This window comes from Lutjanus erythropterus, chromosome 3 (genome assembly GCF_056507025.1).
Source record: "Lutjanus erythropterus isolate fLutEry1 chromosome 3, fLutEry1.hap2, whole genome shotgun sequence".
Classification (NCBI taxonomy): Eukaryota; Metazoa; Chordata; class Actinopteri; order Lutjaniformes; family Lutjanidae; genus Lutjanus; species Lutjanus erythropterus.
In genome coordinates this window covers 42,840,797-42,859,874 of record NC_139319.1, presented here as the reverse complement: position 1 = coordinate 42,859,874, position 19,078 = coordinate 42,840,797, and the positions used below count along the sequence as shown (strand labels likewise).

Here is a 19,078-nt window from a genome sequence, read left to right as displayed (position 1 = left end):
CAGATAAAACATTTTGTGCACACTTACATGTGATGTCTAATACACCAAACTGTTGTATGATGATCTGCATTTACACTTCTACACTTCCTCTTGCCTTCATACAGTCATGTCGGCAAAGAAAAAAAGCAACATGAAGGCTGTCAGGTCTGAATTAATGACTGGATAATAACTGTCCATGTTTTAGAGACCTTAAGACTTCATGTGCTGTGTCCGTGGTGGGATGAGGATTGAAATCTGCCTGCCAAACAAATACACACTTCATCTTTTTTTGACTAATGAGCTCTGACGCCTGGGCGAGCCGTTGTCACATGTCTGTGATGTTGTATATCTGCTGTATGCTTTGTACCAGAATGCTTTGCAAATGTCAACATTGTCCCCGTTTGATGAGCTGCTGCGTCAATGGGAAAATAAATGTCTTTGTGCAAGATGTGCAGGCAGTATTCTGAGCCACATTTCTCAACAGGTTTCATGTTCTGTGCAACATGTTTGTGTCACTCTGTTGTGTAAAACTGCTGCTGTGTTCCTCCACCTTTTCTCGGCAACACGCACGATGAAACGTGACTCTGGCACGAGACAAAGCAGGGATTTGCTGAAAACACTTCAGTTGTCCTGAGTTATCCTCAGCTTGGATTTAAATGTGGAAACATGAGACTGTGACACTGGCAGTCAGGAGAACCAGAATGACATCTTAATTTGATTTGATTTGATCGACTCATTGTGACATAATACTGATGGAGAAACACTGAGTTTGCATTTTCTTTTTCCAAGTATAGGTTCATTTCAGGGTGATGCTTACCCTTGAAATGCTGTCATTCGAATTTTAATTCCAACATTAAATGAAAATGGGAAACTTCAGTTTGAAAACATTTACTTTAATGTAGTTGTAAATCTTAAAAGAAAGCACGGATTCTTGAATTCAAACAAAAAAGGTAAGATTATATTTGTATCTGAATACTATTCTGTAAAAATATTTAAGTATGTCGACAACCACAAACAAATATTTTAAAAATTGAGCCAGATAATGTTCTCACACTGATTTTATTCTCTAAAAATGTTACTCATTAATGCACAAAATAAATAACATGAGTTTAAAAATTCTAACATGTTAATAATAAAAAGAAATATTCCCCCCAAAAAAGAATCATGTGTATATTGTCTGTTAAAGAGGAAGATTTCATGAGACGGTCTGTGCTTCCTCATGACAGGAGGGCCGATGACAGACGGGAAAAGGTGTTGAAATGTGTTGAAGTGCTGCACAACATCAGACAGAAGACACACGTCCTCTCAGCTGCAGCAGCTTCAACATGGCAGTCTTCTTTCATTCCTCTGACTCTGACATCAACATCGAAGTCGGCGAGTATCAGGAATTCCACAGACCTGAAGCTGAGGGCACAGCTGGAGAGAAGGCTCCAAAACCAAGCAAGTCATCGGGGACATCGTTATTTAAAGGTCCAGTTTGTCAGATTTTGTGGATATTTTGGGGGTCCTGTTGCAATTTAAACTCTGTGATTTCACTGGAGCTTATTCAAAAAATTGTGATGCATGTTGCGATGTTTTTAGGCATACTTTGCAACACAATTGCAGGAATAAGTTAAAAATGCAACTTGAGAAGCCTGGTGATTGGTCAGATTTGAGGAAAAGTTGTGGTAATTGGGCAAAATTGGGAGGTTGTTCAGAATTCATGGAGATTGGCTGACAAACAAGACGATTCAAGGAAGTAGGGCTGAACAATTTTGAAGAAACATTTAATTGTAATTATTTTGACTGCAGAGTATGATCATTTTTATGTAATTATTCTCATTCTCATTGGGGATTCAGGGATTTGTACCAAACAAAGATGTTTACTGAAGTCTAGAGAATGATGTGTCAGCCAAGACATCTCTACAGCAACACCGCATTCAATTTAAAATGGTATCGTAACACACATTTTGTCATTAACAAACATTGCACACACCGCAAATTGAAAATTGCAGTAGACTATGGAATAAAAGTTCCAGTAAAAGGCACAGAAACACCAGCATCAGAGGACTTATGTTCAAACGTCTGCAGTGTAAGAAGGTGTTACATCTGTAAGAGTTTTGTATGTGAGTGAAAGGAGACAGATAAAGGTAGCTAAACCATGAGTAATATGCTTTCTTTTCCTAGTCAGAGTTCTGAACAAGCTGAAGTGAACAGTCCGTTACAGTAATCCACACAGCTAAAAATGACAGCTTCCTGCTTTGTGTAGAACGTCTGTACTTTGGCAACATTTTTCAGGTGGAAGGATGTTGTCTCGGTCACTTTGCTGATATGAACACCGAGGCTTAAATCAGAGTCCAGGAGATCACAGAGGCTGTTAACTTCTGATCTGGTTTAGTGATCAGCGTTCTCAAGGCTGGTCCTAACAGTAAGGCTGCACAATTAATCAAAATGTTATCAAAATTGTACTATTGCTTTCTGTAATTTTCAAATCGCAGGAGGTGCAATATTTGTTAAAGGCAAAATGTGTGTCAAAAAACTTTTAAATGAATGTGGTGAAGCAGAGATGTCCTGTCCGACACATCAGATTCTGCAGACTTGAAAAAACATAATTTGGTACAGATTCCTGAAAAAAAAATAAAAATAAAAAAATAAATAAATATCACATCATAGTCATTTTAACATGTTTTTCATCATCCATTGTTTTATTGATGTGAAACAGGCAGTCAGAGAGAGGTGGACATTTGGATTAGCTGGCTCTGCAGAAATGTAGAATAAGGTCGGTGTAGCCACAGAGGTTTGTACTGAACTTAGTGATGATGTGATGTAGTGGAAACATAAATAGGGAGAACCGCAGGGGATCCAGGACGGATTCCTTGGGTGTATTTTTTGTGTTTCACATAAACATGATCATCCAGGCTGACATGGAATTTCACACCAATTATGAAGGGTCATGTTAGAGGGGTCTGTCAGCAGAAATGGAATATAATATTCATGAGTTTTAATTAGTTTAAGGTTTCTGTTACTTTAGAATGAGCCCTTTATATCTCCATAGGGAGCAGATTGCTAAATGACATATCCTACTGGTGAAAACATGAGCCGCCCTACTTTATCTATGACTGGCTAGTACTCATTGCCTTCATTGGTTGGGTTGGTTAGATTAGACATGAGAATTTTAGGGAGATATCAACGGCATTTCCAATACTGGTATTGATATGTAAAAAACACTCTAGAGAGCCTTTGGTCCACCGTACATTCTCCCACACGCTTGGAAGGGGAGGGTTATTAATTATTACATGAATTCTGCACAGTCTTGCAATTTTTTCTAGTAACTGCAAGTATTCTGCAAATTTGACCGATCATCGTAGCTTCCCGCAAGTTTACCCCGCCCAAAGGTCATGCATGCACATGTCAATGAGTCGACTCAGTGTTTTATTATGTGTGATTTTTTTTTTTAATTTATTTATTCTGTCACAGATACTGACATTTATCGATTCTTTGTGCACTTTTACATTTTATAATTTTGTGCTGTTTTGACTGACTTTGAGCTCCAAAATAGATTGTGCTTCCGCTGTCATACACCAGATGCACTTCTTCATTTATAAATTAAACACATTTTATTAGAATTTTTATAATCTTTTTTTACCCCCAATCTTCACTTTGCACATTGCACCATGCATTACAATATTTTAGAAAAGCTGCTGTGAAATCAGGCGTTTTAGGCCACAACAGTCCCAAAAAATGTCTGCAGCGACTGATTTTAACATGAGAACATTCAGAGGGTTTAAGTGTGTTTGGGTGCTGGTTTTCGTTTTTTCATACAGTTTAGTTAAACCAGTGATTTATTGTTTGATAAACAGGACAAGCACAGAGGTAATAAAACATTGTGTGTGTTGTACAGAGTGCAGACATGTGAATGTGGTTCTTCTGAGCTTTGGCCTGCTGTGTGTACTTCAGGCGATTCTCAACATCTCTCTGAGGCTGACTCTGAGCGACCCCACAGAAAAAGGTACAGACATCCTCCGCACTCTGCAGCCGCCTTCAGCTCCACGCTGCTTTTTACTGTGCTCTGATTTACTCTTTTGGTTCACTATCATTACTTTCCATTTTGCACCAATCAGCAGTTAGCATCTAGCCGGTGAACACGGTGGAGCATTTAGCAGGTAAAGTGACAGATATTTCCTCCAGGGTTTTGGTGGAGGCCAGCGCAGAGCAAGAAGAAGAGTAAATATTTGTCTTACCTCCAGCAGATGGACACAAATACCACTCCATTCCAATCTTGCGTTTGCTGGACGGCTCAACATTACAATCTGTGATTACAAAAGTGACTAAAACAAAAAATAACAATCGGACTTTATTTGGGTTATGTTACATTACAATTGCTCCCATTTAAATTTAAAAGTAGAAATATTTGTAAATAACCGTAGAAAATGCTGAGAAAAATAGAATTAAAAAGTATAGACAAATGTATGTTTATACCACAATATATAAGAATGCACATGCTAAAAAAAAGAAAAATTGAGAATTGAAACAGATCTTGTCATATGAAAAAATATTACTAAGACTCTAATTGTCTTTACTCTTTTTCTGTATTAACTATTACCCAAAACAACATGCAGCAGTCTAACTATTCTACATAATCCACTGACTTGGATCAACTTACCCCAAACATGGAGCAGGTGTGGACACAGGAGCACTTGTTTTTTCCAGGTCATATTTTCAAGGCCATTTGTCATCGATGCATTCTGATCATTTCACATGCTAAAAATGAGGGCAAATGCTTTGATTTTTTACTAATGTACAACATAAGTAAAAATTGGCTTGTCTTATTCCACTCTCACTTCATCTACTTATTAACATTCGACTGCTGATTCTAATAATCATTTAAATTTGTAGTGTTGAAGGAATGTGTTTGGCTCCTGCAAACAGCAGCTTTGAGATCCTTTTCAGACTCCACCCTGCAGACATATCTGCATAATTAAAGCCGCATCTTATTAAAGCCTGTCATATTGACAGATATATCAAAACCAGTATTTCATTTTTAAGGCTTTATCGGCCAATACCAATGACGTGCTGTATTATCCCTCATTAATGAGTCTTGCAGTGGAGTTTCACCTGTCCATTGCTGGTCTATAAAGCATACCGTTTCACACAATCGTCCACCCTGACAAGAATAACAATTTGTATACTGTATGTATATAACAACACTGACCACTGGTGAAATTTTAAGGGCCAGTTGACCTCAATAACAAAAAAAAAATACTTGCCCCTGGTGGTAAGTAGCCATGCAGATTTTGATTTGCTCTGACATCTTCAAAAATCCACGTCTATCTAGAAATAGAGTAAAAATGTTACTGAAGGAGAAATCTGTCATATATTTACTGTAGTAAATCAAAAATGACCAAGATGTGTCATCAGAGATCAAGGAAACCTTGACATGAATACAACAGCCACAGTGTCCCACTTTGAAATCTCTCTACCAGAGTGAAATAACTGTTTTGTATCTTAATGTCACATTTGTCGGAATTAAAATAATGTCAAATGTTCACCAAATTACTAAATGTCTATTTATGAGTTATAAGAAATCATTAATAGCCGTTAAATTGAGCAAAATGTTAATGGAGTGTGGCAGGCAGTGAGACACACAGTCACTTAACTCATCGTCCAGAGTGTGTTATTTCAGAGCAGTGGGCTTTTGTTTTCAGGATAACAGGCTGAACTTTACACTGACAGACAACTGACAGTTATAAACAGCCAATCAACTTACAATGGAGGAGTCATTGTCTCTTATTTTTGTGAATTTATGAGGAGACGTGCATCCTGCAGAGCTCCTGCAGAACTCCTGCAGAACTCCTGCAGCATGCTTGTCTCTGATGTGTCTGAGGAGGACGGGGCCAAGTGAAAGCATATATTTAATATACAGTTTACGGCTCAGACCCACTATTTGGACTGCTGTACTGTACTTTTTGCACTTCTAAATGTTTGTTAAAATATGTATTTTCCTAATTTATGTATGTAGGAACTCTTGAAACCCACAGCTGTTTAACTCAGCCACACATCTCACCTCCTGTAGTCTCTATCGCTCTGTACCTTGTGTTCACACGCAGCTTCCTGTTCTCATTGCGTCATGAGACTGTTCTGTCCTCATGTTACACATTGCGACATGTGATGTGAGGACATGCTGTCTGGTTTTGTGTCGAGGTGAGACAGAGGAACAGAGCTGGACGTGTCCACAGGGCTGGATGATGTTTGGCTCCAGCTGTTACTACATCTCCACACAGAGGCAGAACTGGAACGACAGCCAGCAGTACTGTCTGCAGAGGGACGCTGACCTGGTCATCATCGACAGCAGACAGGAACAGGTACACCACCAACAACTTTGTTATTATTTCCTTTTTCAAATTTGAAACATTTAAAATGAATGTTTAAAGAAGTATATAATTCACACAAATGCTCTGTGTGTTGCAGATTATATATGAACATAGTTTTGATCCTGTTGTTAATGAGGATGTTGGTTTGTGACAGGCCTTCCTCACTGGATTCACCAGGGCAGCGTGGGTTGGTATGACTGACAGGGAGGAAGAAGGAATATGGGTCTGGGTGGATGGAACACTAGTGGACATGGACAGGTGACATACTGATAATAAACATATGTGCTACAGCTCTTATAAGCTTATTGTGCATGGAAGTAGATCCATGATGATGGATGAGAGTAGCAATACATCACATCCCACAGCCGCATCTCTCTTTGGGTGAAAACAGGCACTGTAACAATGTCCAGTTAGGATGTGTGTCTGTGTCAAACTCTTCATCACAGGTTAGTTAATGATGTTACTGAGTAAATGACGTGAGCCGATTTCATCTGTAGATCAAAGTGAAGTAGAAAAAATTCTTAGTGATGGTGGATCTAAAGTTTTACTGTAGAGAAATGTGTTTCTGCTGTAAAAAAGCTGATTTTAGAATTGAGTTTGGTTCAACGAGACCAAAACAGCAAAATAATCTTAAAATATCTTAACATCACAAGCAGTGTCTGAAATACATCACCTTTAGATTCTGTAAGGAATGTCAGGTCTGTCCACTCTGATGAAAGCAGATTGAAAGGACTCCTATTTATTCAATCCAAAATGTGTATTCAGAACCATTTGAAGCCATTAATCATAGTCTACAGTTTCCAAATTGTATTTTAAATGCTGAGCTGTCATCTGTCTGACTACTGATAAAAACATCCGGGTTTGCCTGGACCGTCAGAGTACACACTTTAGACGCAACAGTTAACTGGCATTGTGCATAAATAAAAAAAAGATTAATAGTTTAACTGACTAGCATTTCTGGTGCTGACTAGCGAGGGTGGTGACATTTAATCATATAGCCGACTAATCGTGCACATTCCCAGTAAAGAGTGCTGAAAATCTGTTTGTACTGTTACAAGGAAAAATACTGGTGTTAGAAGTATTTTTCATAAAAAATACTCACCATTTAATAGTCAATGTTTAAAGGGATAGTTCACCCAAAAATGGAAATTCAGGCATTATCTACTCATCCTCATCCTGATTGGTCAGGCTTAGTTTTTTAGTCAGGTTTAGTTTTTTTAGTCCACAAAACAGTGAAACTGGTGACAACTGGTCACCATTGACTTCCATTGTTTGGGAGATTCTGCAACACTGTTTTCCTGTGAAACTCCAGCAGTGTTTTGTGGACTGAAAAACTAAACCTGACCTTCAGTCAGCATGAGGGTGAGTAGGTAAGGACTGAATTTTCATTTTCAGGTGAACTATCTTATCACTAGCAACATTCAATCAAAGAAGTTTCTGTTTCTCCAAGTCTTCAGTCTGATTTACTGTCTGCTCAGTGGTCACGTTCACCGCTACAAACCAGGGTTGCAAAGATTCTCCATTTTCCTTAACTGGTAGTTGAAAACGCTAACAATCCACTAATCACTGATCATTTGTAACATACAAAAGCAAGGGGTAATATTTTTTGTCATTACAAGAAATTGCTCTACCAGACAAAACAATGTCAAATGAGGTACCATTACTGCCATTTCTAGACTATTGATTAAATAGTCTTGTAAATTTTTAATTGGTGAAATTGTTAACGGTAATCATTAACATCCCTACTCCAAACCTGCATCTGCAGCATCGTTTTGTTTTTGTTTTTTTGTCCTGGTTTTCATTGGCCTGTTTGTGATCAAATCACCTGATTAGCTACAGATGAAAGGTTTGGATATCAAATCAAATTGTACTCAGGGCTCAACTATGATTTTGTAACTGATAAAAGTAACTACGTAGATTACATAGTGTAATGCATACTTAAGTATGGGTTAAAGTACAGACTTGAAAATCTACTCACAAAAGTGAAAGTACACAAAAAACCTACTTAATTACAGTATTGTGAGTATTTGTAATTAGATTCATCCACCCCTGCTAATAGCTAAACAGTGATAAAGTTTTCTTATTTTATACATTTATTTATATTTGAGACCTCAGAATTTATATTAACCACCCATCAAATTACAGTGGTTGTTTTCACCCAAAATGGGGCGGCGGCATGACGCAGGCGCCTGTGTCCTGATTGGTTGCTCTCATCCATGATAGACACATGTTACATGCTTCCTGTATGGACAGTGCTTTCCACTTCTGTTTGACTCAGGGCTTCGTTGTGCAAAATACTGCCACACATGACATGGTAGCTTAATGGGTAACTGCTGTTTTCTTTTTTTTTAACCTGGACACTATTTTCCCATGTTTTTGTGTTTGAGTGACTAATGTGGACAGTTTTTTAAATGGTGCAGTACTGAGGGAGAGCGCTGCAGCTGTCAGCTGTGAAACTGTCTCAAATATAATCCTTGTGGACACTGTCAAAGTCTGTCTACTAAAAATGTTTGGGTTTTTTTGCCACTGAAAGTCTGTTTTTTGACTGAAAAAGTCAAATTAAAACCATTCTAATAAACATATTTTGGCTGCTGCAGATACTGCACAGTAGATATACAGCAGCCGTGCTGCATGCAGTGTTAGATACATTTTGTCTGACCAGAAACAGCTGATTTATTGCTTCATTTACAGACACAGTTATTTCATCATTGTAAAACACACTTATTTAACTCAACAGAAACCTTAATAAATCCTTAATCAGATATGAAAACGTTCTGCTCTACACACAGTTTCTCCTCGATGGCTCTCTGACGTGTGACCTCCTTCTTGCAGGTCAGACATCAGAATATTTTCTGCCCTCTCCTAAAACCCAGTTCTCTGTGTCATGCCAAACAAAGCCTCTTATAGGTTCTAAAATCACTGTAAACCTCTCATTGCTTTAAAGGGACAGTTCACCTCAAAATCAAAAACACATATTTTTCCCCTGGCCTGTAGTGCTGTTTATCCATCTAAATGTTTTTTTATGCTTTGAGCACCACAAGCTGAGTGCCCTACAGCTGAAAAATCTAGATGGATAAATAGCACTAAAGACCAGAGGAAAAATATGGATTTTTGATTTTGGGGATGAACTGTCCCTTTAAAAAGCAAAAAGTCAACAGGCTGAAATTCAGTGAGTCTGTACCATCATCAGGGGAGTTCAAGGTCTGTGATCAGCTAAAAAAAAACTGTGCTGCTGTCATATTGAAATGAAGAGGTCAGTCAGTGACAGACAGTGTATCTGTTGTTGTGTGTGCAGGTTGCAGTGGGCCAAAGGACAGCCTGATGATGCGTTTAGAGGAGAGGACTGCGGTGAACTTCGTATGGAGATTGATTTCATTGGTTTGAACGACGTCGACTGTGATGTCAGAATCCAGTGGATCTGTGAGAAAAACATTATGGTAGCTGAGTGAACATGTGCACTGCTCCTTTACCTTCCTCTGCTCCAATTAGTCCTGTGTTTGAGTTGGATGTAAAAATAAAACGGCACCGCAGGGCGCCCAGCAGGACTGCTATGTCAATTAAGGGATAGTTCACCCAAAAATCAAAAATACAGATTTTCCCCCTTGCCTGCAGTGTTTTTCATCCATCTGGATAGTTTTGGCGTGAGTTGCAGAGTTGTAGAGATTCAGTTCTGTTTTTGAGTCTTAAGGTTGGCGAGTATGTTAATGTACACAGAGTGAAACGCGCCATACTCTGAAAACCACGCCCAGTGGAGGGGAAAGATCAGCACCACAAAATTAAACCAAGTGCTTTAAAGCAAACAAAGTGACTGTATCTCGCTAAAACAGAGACCAGGAAACTAAAACAGAGAGGAAAACTTCAATGGAAGAACTATATAGCTGAGTTATCTTAAATTTCTGCAGTTTGTCGGGTCACATTAGCGACTGTAATCTAGGCATAATGTTACTGAGTGTCAGATCCCACAGTCTCTCTGTTCATCCTGCTGAGGCCTCGTGTCTGTATTCACTTTTGTCTTCTGAAAAACTTAGTTCTGGGTTCTTTAACTTGTTGGTAATGCATCTTAGCACAGAGCAGCTTTTAGACATTTTTCTGTTGTTTCCTAGCAGACAGAAAGTGACAACATGCACTGTCACACAATGTAAGTCAATGGACGTGGACTGTTTTCCCCTCTGATGTGGGCGGGGCTTAAATGCACTCTGTCTCTAATGTCTTACATTTTGTTGCTCTGATTGATTGTCGATCTGTCTAATTGCATCCATTCTGGTCTGCAGACGCCGATGAGACCAATTGGAAACCAAAAAAACTGAGAAGTTCCAGAATAAGATACCAGTCTAAAGTTTAGTTTTCTTTTCTACATTTTCATATTTTTGTGTGAGAATTCATTTGTATGGACAAATGAACAACTCGCAGCTGAACATCCAGATCAAAACAAATTCACCAAGTGATGCGCATCTCTTGATGAACTAAAACTGCTGAAGATGTCTGCTGAATCGGTTTGTGTTAAATGTATATAATTTTTGTCTTTATCTATGAATTTTATCCTTCTCTGTACATATTTACATAACCATTTATACTTACATTACCTCCTTATATTTGTTTGAGGTGCACTAGTTACCTTTGGGGGCTGGTGACATCAGAAGATGAATTGAATATTTAAAAAAAATATATGTTTGTGACATGATAACAGTCTTTGGTACATATAAATGAAAATGTTTGGTGATTGGTCTCCTTACTTTAATAACGACAAACAAATATATACAGATTTTTAATTTCCTATTCAATGTCTGCTTATAATTAATGTGTGTTTAAAAGGTATAGATGGAATCCTTGCTTTATTGTTGGCCACAGCTGTCTGTGGACATCAGTCCAAGTTTGATGTAACTGATCAATATTTCCAGAGATGTGTGTGATGAGGCAGGTGCTGATTCTTTGAAGGAGCTTAAATTTTCACTGTTTTCAGTGAAAATCCAAACATCAACCAAACAATAATAATTCTGCAGTAAAATATTTTTATTCAGACATTCATTTAAAAAATGAGTCATGTTAAACTTATGAAAAAACAGGATTGCGCTTTGTTGTACCTCAGGCAGGGGTATCTCAACCTCTAGGGGCCTGAGCTCCTCAGCTACGAGGTCTTGTTAAAGAGAGAAGAAGTAGTCTCTGCAGATACTGTAACAAAAAGACATCATAAAGACACGTCAGGGGTTGTCCAACTGTCTGGAGTGCATTAGCTGCACCAATCAAACCGACCACACGGTGGAGCTATAGTCACACATCAATGTGGATGTGAGAGACAGGGCTGAAGAATAACAGCCTCTCATCTTCTACAGTGTACCTCTGATTTGAGTCATCATAACACAGTAGTGACTTTTTCTGGGCGGGGCTTCTTCATATGGTCAGTCTGATATACAAAACAAATATTAATTTCTGAATGTTGTTGAACAAGGTGGCATAATGAACAGAGGAAACAAGAGGAAAGGAGATATTTATCACCTTCATCCAGACTCATTACTTTGATCTGTACCTCTATTCATTTAGCCTCCACAGTCAGTATATAAACAACTGTATTATAAGCATAAATGCATATAACACACTGCAGTGCATCTGTAACTGATAGGTGAACAATTAATGCTTGTTACACAGAAGCATGGTAAGAAAAATGTCGGGCTGTAATTGGGTTCGGGCAGAAATATGTTAATGAGGGACGGGTTTGGACAGAATTTTGTCAGGCTTGGGCCTTTTCAGGCCTGATAAAAGTTCTAATCACAACTAGATGGATTTTTGTTTGTTTATTTATTTATTTAAAGTTTATTTGTAAAGGGAAAAGTATGTGGCATAAATCAATGCCACACACCATAGCATTTATAGCCTAAGCTTATTTGCAATGCCCGTCCCTCGCTGGGCCTTAAAATACAAAAAACTCAGCAACAAAACACAAATAACAGTACAAAGTACAAACAATGAGAAATACAGGGCAATACAAGATACTAATTACAAAACATAATCAGCACCATAGAGTAGGAAACACCAAATTATTCATGACTATATGACTGATTCCTCTTCAAAAACTGTTTCAATTTGAATTTAAAATGATCTAAATCAGGATCCAGTTGAGTTCTACAGGTAAAGAATTCCACATGTTAATTCAACGGACAGATGAATGTCCAACTGAGGATTTTTATACAAGGGAACCTTACAGTTCCCACTGGATGCTCCACGTGTTACTGAGCCTGAAGCTCTAAGTGGAACCACAAGGTTACTGAGCACCTGAGGAACCTGATTATGTTGGCATTTATGGATGAGTTTGAGATTGGCAAGATTAATGAAATTATCAAAATTTAATATATTTATTTTCTGAAGAACATGGCAATGATGTGATCTTATTGGTTTCCTGTCTAAAATTTGAATTGCTTGATTGTATATCATCATGAGAGGTTTGGTTATTGTAGATGCTGTTTGTGACCAAGAGGTTACACAGTAACTCAAATGTGAAAAAATCAAAGCATGCATGAAACTGTTCGCAGCATGAAATGGGAAACAATCTCTGATAAGTCTAAACGTATATAAGTTTGCTTTTGCAACCCTGCTCACCATCTTAACATGCTTGTCGAATTTTAGGTGGGAATCTAATATGAGGCCAAGGGTGAGACCCAAAATCAGCTGGGAACAGCAGTTTCAATCTTTAATAATTCACCAAATTTTATATCAAACTGTGATGAGGCAGTATTAAAGGAGCACATGTGAAAATGAATACAGCAGTCCAAATAACAAGTTGGAGCTGTAGGCTGTATATTAAAAAATCCTGAGAGGAGTCCATGTCGACTGTTGTGACTGGAGGAAGCGGAAACGTACACGACATCAGCATTGATTTAGACCGGAGAAAGCCGGCTGGAGGTGAAGCAAGTGCACAAAACAAAGAGACAACAGCGCCATCATGAGGACCAAGTGGAAAACATAACATCAATCCTAATATTTGCATCCAGCATACCATGAATAAAAGCTGTTACATCCTTACATATTTCATGTCTCCACAGTGACACAGTCTTTTAAGAGATAATTAACTTAATTAAATTTTTTTATTAACTTTTTTCTATTACACTGATATACTGTACAGTACATAATCTTCTACAATCTGCTTAACAAAAAAAGAAAGAAAAAATTACACAGACATTCTCAACAGGTTTAATTCATTTGACAGTCTTTTCTCAGCTCCTCCCAAAATTGTCAGCTCTTTTACTGCTGCGTCTGCCAAACATTGGGAAGACTGTTAAGAAGACAGTTTAAATGAGTGCTGCTCATCTGTAAATCTCTCTGGGGTTTAGGAATAAATTCCATCTCCACATACATCAGCCTTTTCAGCCTGCCAGGTCATTTGGCAGTCTTCTCTCTGTACCTGTGTCACTAACCAGGTATAAAACTTCTATATTCTTGACTTGACCTTAAGCACTATTTTTATTTTTTATTTATTTTTTTTGCCAAACTGCGCTGACATCTTGACTTAAACTTTTGCTGATCTATAATCTTTAGTTGAGATAATTTATTTTTCTCTTTTAGATAATCTTGAATCTTTGTTTGAGAAGAAAATCTCAAACTTGATCACAGTGAGCAATGAACCTGACTTGTCTTTTTTTGTGCCTGAATTTTTTTTTTTTTTACTTTTAATTGAAAATATTACAATTTCATTTGTTTTCTAAAATTCAGAGCTTTAAGTTTAAAGAAGAAAAGTAAATCATCTCAACAGAAGATGTGTAGCTGGTAAAACAAAAATCTGTTGCAAGTTGTGGCCTTGAAATTTTGTTTTCTCAACTTCTTCACTTTTACAGTGTATGCATTTCTCTTTTTATATTTTGAATTATTTTAAAATTGCTTTTATTATTTTACAGTAATAAACATTCTTGTGTTTGATGTACTGAACATTTGAATTACCTTTATGTGTATAATGTGCACTAAAAACAAACAGCATCACTGATCAGTACAGAGAAACTAAAGGCCACACACCTTCACAGCTGTGTTTTTTCATGTTTCACCTAAGTAATGGAAAACAGTTTGTGCACATGCAAATTCAACAGACACTGACTAAGCAGAACTACAGGCACTCAGATGAGAATCTTTCCCTTTTGGACTCACACTTTAGACCAGTGTTTCTCAACCCTGGTCCTCAGGGACACACTGTCCTGCATGTTTTAGACGTCTCCCTGCTCCAACACACCTGATTCAAATGATCAGGCTGTGTAGGAGAAGGGAAACATCTAAAACATGCAGGGCAGTGTGTCCCTGAGGACCAAGGTTGAGAAGCACTGCTTTAGACAACATGTTTAGAAAAACAAACTATGCTGTGGACACCTGGGTGCTTGTCTCTGCCATGCTGGCTATATACAGCTGTGTGTAAATAGGCACATTGGCTATTCCATCACAGGTGTAAATAGTATTGTTGGCTCTTGACATGTGGGTGCTAATAGCATCTGCCCTAAGATTGCTGCCACTGTGCATCAAGAGTATACATCAGTGGTGGAAATGTCCAGGTTTATGCCCCTATTTCCTTACACAGAGTAATTGTGGGTTTATATCTATGATTAGGGTTGCCATCTTCAATGCAGAAAAATAAGAGGCACCTTGGCCAGGGGAAACAAATCACACAGGGGTTCTGGGAGTCCTTCACAATGACATTTGAGTGTCAGAAACTTTATTTGTATTTCATGCATTAGTTTGTGAAATCAAGACTCAAGGTTGATGCAAAGATAGTGGTGAACCTTCATCTTCCAGGAAGAAATGTGATCAGAAAAAAATCTTGAATGATCATGATCAGAGATCATTTAAATGTTTGGTGAACTTAATCATAAAAAATCAACAGTAGAACTCACGACTGTGTGTAATAGTGAAAGTAAGAGCATTTCCACACACATAATGTGAAGAGAACTCAAGGGACTAAACAGCTGTGTAGCCTTAAGAAAAGCACTTATCAGTGAGGATAGTTGGAAAAGATTCAGTTTGCTGAGTGAGGAGCATAAAGATTGGACTGTGGATCAATGGAAAAAGGTCATGTGGTCTGATGAGTCCAGATTTACCCTGTTCCAGACTGATGGGAGCATCAGGGTAAGAAGAGAGGTGGATGAAGTGATGCTCCCATCATGCCTAGTGCCTACTGTACAAGCCTGTGAGGGCAGTGTTATGATCTGGGGTTGCTTCAGTCACTCAGGTCGAGGTTCATTAATGTTATGTGTCCAAAAAATGAGGTCAGCTCACTACCTGAATATACTGAATGAGCAGGTTTTTACATCGATTGATTTTTTTTCTTTCATGATGGCACGGACATGTTCCAATATATTCCTCAAATAGTGAAAGAGTGGTTCAGGGAGCGTGAGACATTTTCATTTCATTTTCTCACATGGATTGTCCACCACAGAGTCCAGACCTGAACCCCACTGAGAATCTTTGGGATGTGCTGGAGAAGACTTTACACAGCAGTCAGACTCTCCCATCATCAATACAAGATCTAGGTCAAAAATTAATGCAACTCTGGACAGAAATAAATGTTGTGACATTGTATGAGCTTATTGAAACGATGGCAGCCGAGTGCATTCTGTAATCAAAGTTTAAGGGGGTCCAAGGAAATATTAGTGTGTGACTTATATAAGTTACATAACGTTACATACTTATATATGTAACATACCTAAGTATCATACTTATTTTAACCCAAGCAATGATCTTGTACTAAGCGTAGTTTTTATACCTTTATTTTGAAAGTTTACCTGAAAGTTACATATTTATTATTGCTAAATTGACCACTGAGCCCTGCATGTGCAAAACTTGAAGTGCTGGGCCACTGACTAAGGTGCTGTATTTGGAGTGAGAATGTGCTGAATAATGAAATGAAGATGCTCTCTTAACACTAATGCTACACAAAATTACTAATTCTAGTGGACCAATTGCAAGTTTTTTCATGTCAGCTACATTCCATGTTACGAAGCAAAATTTACAGGATCAACTTGATTTGACTTGACTCTGTTTTATCAGTTTTGTAACTTTGTTAAGGTGGGCTATCTTGGGCAGGTTTCCCTAGAAAAAGAGATTTCAATCATCGATGACTTCCTGGTTAAATAGGGGCTAAATGAAATGAAATAAAAAGAGATCATCCGTTTTTATCTGCATAGTACAGATCAGCAATGAATGCACAACTTCAAGTTGAGCCTTTTTCTTCAGCCTGCATTTTAGTTGACCGTAGATTTGTGTTTTTTGTTTTTTGCTGAACACACATTGTTGAGCAATAATCTCTTCCTCACACAGTTGATCCCGGTGAGCTTGCCCATATTGCAGAGCTTGATCCAGCCATAAAAGCAGGATATCTGCAGGACCAAACAGAAATTCACCTCTAAGGCGAAGCAAAACTGTCTCTCCTTCAACACACTGTGACTTAAAATCACAGCAACTGGTGGCAGGTAGCAGATCACCACATAAAATAGGCCCATTGTAACCACCAAGAAGGCTTTCTTTTTCATCTGATGAGTCAGACTGTTTTTGTTGTGTCCGTCTCCTCTACCATCCCTCCTTCCATCCCCTGGAGGGGGGCGGATCAGCGCTCTGAGGATGGACACAGAGCAGAAGAAGGTGATGCCAATGATGAGGATCAATACGCTGCACTGGAACAACAGGAAGTGAAGGATGAAGTCCCTCGGAACAGCACACAGGACGGCAGACACAGAGCAGATCAGAAGCAGAGACATCCATGCTAGAGCTAATGTGGCTATGCGGTAACGCAAAGGCCTGTACTTGAGAAACATAATGGGATGTTCCACAGCCAGGTAGCGCTCCACACACAGGACGCACCCGAAGATCGGACGGCCAAATGCCATGAGACAGAAAAGGAAACCCCACATGTACTCGGAGGTTTGACGGAAGAAGACGATGCCAGACATGTTCAAGACATTGGTGAGGTGAAGAACTGAATCAGTGAACAACAGGTTGATGGTGATCAAATCTGTCTTCTCTGTGATGGGAGAGGAAGCCAGCAGCCACATGGCCCAACCTTCGAGAGTCAAGCCGAGCAGGGAGATGGAGTTTAGCACAGCTGCCCATATGAGAGGAAAGTTGTTCAGACAGGGAACACAGCGAGTCACCGTGCTGTTTGGGACAAAGGTCGAGTTGATGCTGTCATAGATGCTCCAAGCCATAGTTGTAGAGAACAGGTCTTTAAAATGTCCAGGACATCTGTAGGAAAGAAGGTTTGGAGAGAAGGAGAAAAAACAAGAATGGAGTGTATATTCTTTTCATTTTTACAGTAGAGTTGGGTAAAGCAGAGGCTGAGCTGGACAGTGCATCATTTCACAAGAAAGATGTTGTTGCAAAGTCTGTTTTTGTACACTGACATTTGTACCTTCAGAAGTATGATGTTACACACGTCACCAAAATCCACCCACTAGGCAATATTGACAAAATTGGTGTTGTACCTTTTAGAAGCAACTAGGAATGTCATGGTACCAGAAATTTTGTAGTCTCCAGTGAATTTCCACGACTCACCATACCCAATTTATTACGAGGGTAAAAGACAAAAGCAAGAACAAAATACAGCCATCATTGCTTTCCTTTGCCACCTGAAATAAAAAACTTTAAGGAGATTTACTGAGCCTGCCACAAATCACTGTCAGGAGAGCATGTTGCCATATCTGTAAAGTAATGCAGAAGTGATTTCTGCTCGGATATTAAGTCTGTTGTTTTTTTTCTGTCATTTTCTCCATCTTTTCCTGTCACATTTTAGCAGTTAATTTTAGCAGAATAGTCGAACACACTCTTCTGTACTGCAGTGTAGAAATGTCCAAAGTTTCAAGATTTAACCTATTTTGTGGTGCTGAGCTGACAGAGCAAGCTGGATGCGCTGCTGTGTACTGCTGCAGCCAGTGAGCGTGTATGTTTATCATTCCACAGCATAAACATATGAAGCACTATATACCTGGATATTCCTCATTATTCCTCTTTTGTTCACTTATTGCTATGAGCCAGATTAAACTGGTCAGGGTGCGCACCGCAGCGTACTGCAAAGGCATCATGCATGTGTTGTTGTTGTTGACACAGACAGCAGAGAAGCAAAGAGCACATGCACTACACAACTGTATGTGGATCACACAGGCAATTCTGCTCTTTGATTAAATTAACACTAAAATGCAAAGGAAAGTAACTGAAGCTGATCTCTTCTTTTGTGTCCACCCTACTGAAACCAGAATTGATCTTCAAAAATGAGATATAGCATCTAAGTTATTGATTATCCTTTTATACTTCTGTTATATTTTGATCCTTTATGATGGATCAAGCTACAGTGCATGTTATCTGTTATGACATTAGTTCCCAAACTGAGGTTAGGGTTCCCTCTGGACTCAGTTGTAGTTTAGTCAGATTTAGACAATAAAACTACTTGATTAGGTTTAGGAAAAGATCATGGTTTTCTCTGCCATGCAAGTGTAAATAGCCATACTCATTCACTATTTACACCTCTGGTGCAGATAGCATTAATGGCTACAGACAGGTGCTTGTCTCTGGGCTATATACACCCATGTGTAAATAGCCACATTGGCTATTCCCCCTCCTGTTTTAAAAACTGGTGCCCAATCTGGGATCTGGGTCTGGGTCCCCCTAACAGAGCTGGCTAAAATCATAGCCAGTCAAATTAGTATTGCATGTTAACTGAAGTGTTTACAAAACTATTTAAAAATATTTTTCTGTGACTTCTCAGCTCTGTCATAATGAATCATTATTATGTG

General features: G+C 38.6%; 1 protein-coding gene across 1 annotated transcript; it reads left to right on the top strand.

Moving 5' to 3' along the window:
• The first annotated feature begins 1,241 nt into the window (after positions 1-1,241).
• LOC146330824 (CD209 antigen-like protein C) lies at positions 1,242-13,824 on the top strand. Its single transcript, XM_084747574.1, has 5 exons — positions 1,242-1,449; positions 3,860-3,967; positions 6,160-6,320; positions 6,484-6,587; positions 9,625-13,824. Exons 1-5 carry the CDS (start codon positions 1,305-1,307, stop codon positions 9,776-9,778), a joined length of 672 nt encoding a protein of 223 aa, XP_084603700.1. The 5' UTR covers positions 1,242-1,304; the 3' UTR covers positions 9,779-13,824.
• The last annotated feature ends 5,254 nt before the right edge of the window (positions 13,825-19,078 follow it).

Coding starts and splice junctions, on each gene's coding strand:
- LOC146330824 (XM_084747574.1), top strand. CDS start 1,305: ATGGCAGTCTTCTTTCATTCCTCTGACTCTGACATCAACATCGAAGTC. Junction 3,968..6,159: donor GAGCGACCCCACAGAAAAAG/GTACAGACATCC, acceptor TTTTGTGTCGAG/GTGAGACAGAGGAACAGAGC. Junction 6,588..9,624: donor ACACTAGTGGACATGGACAG/GTGACATACTGA, acceptor TTGTGTGTGCAG/GTTGCAGTGGGCCAAAGGAC.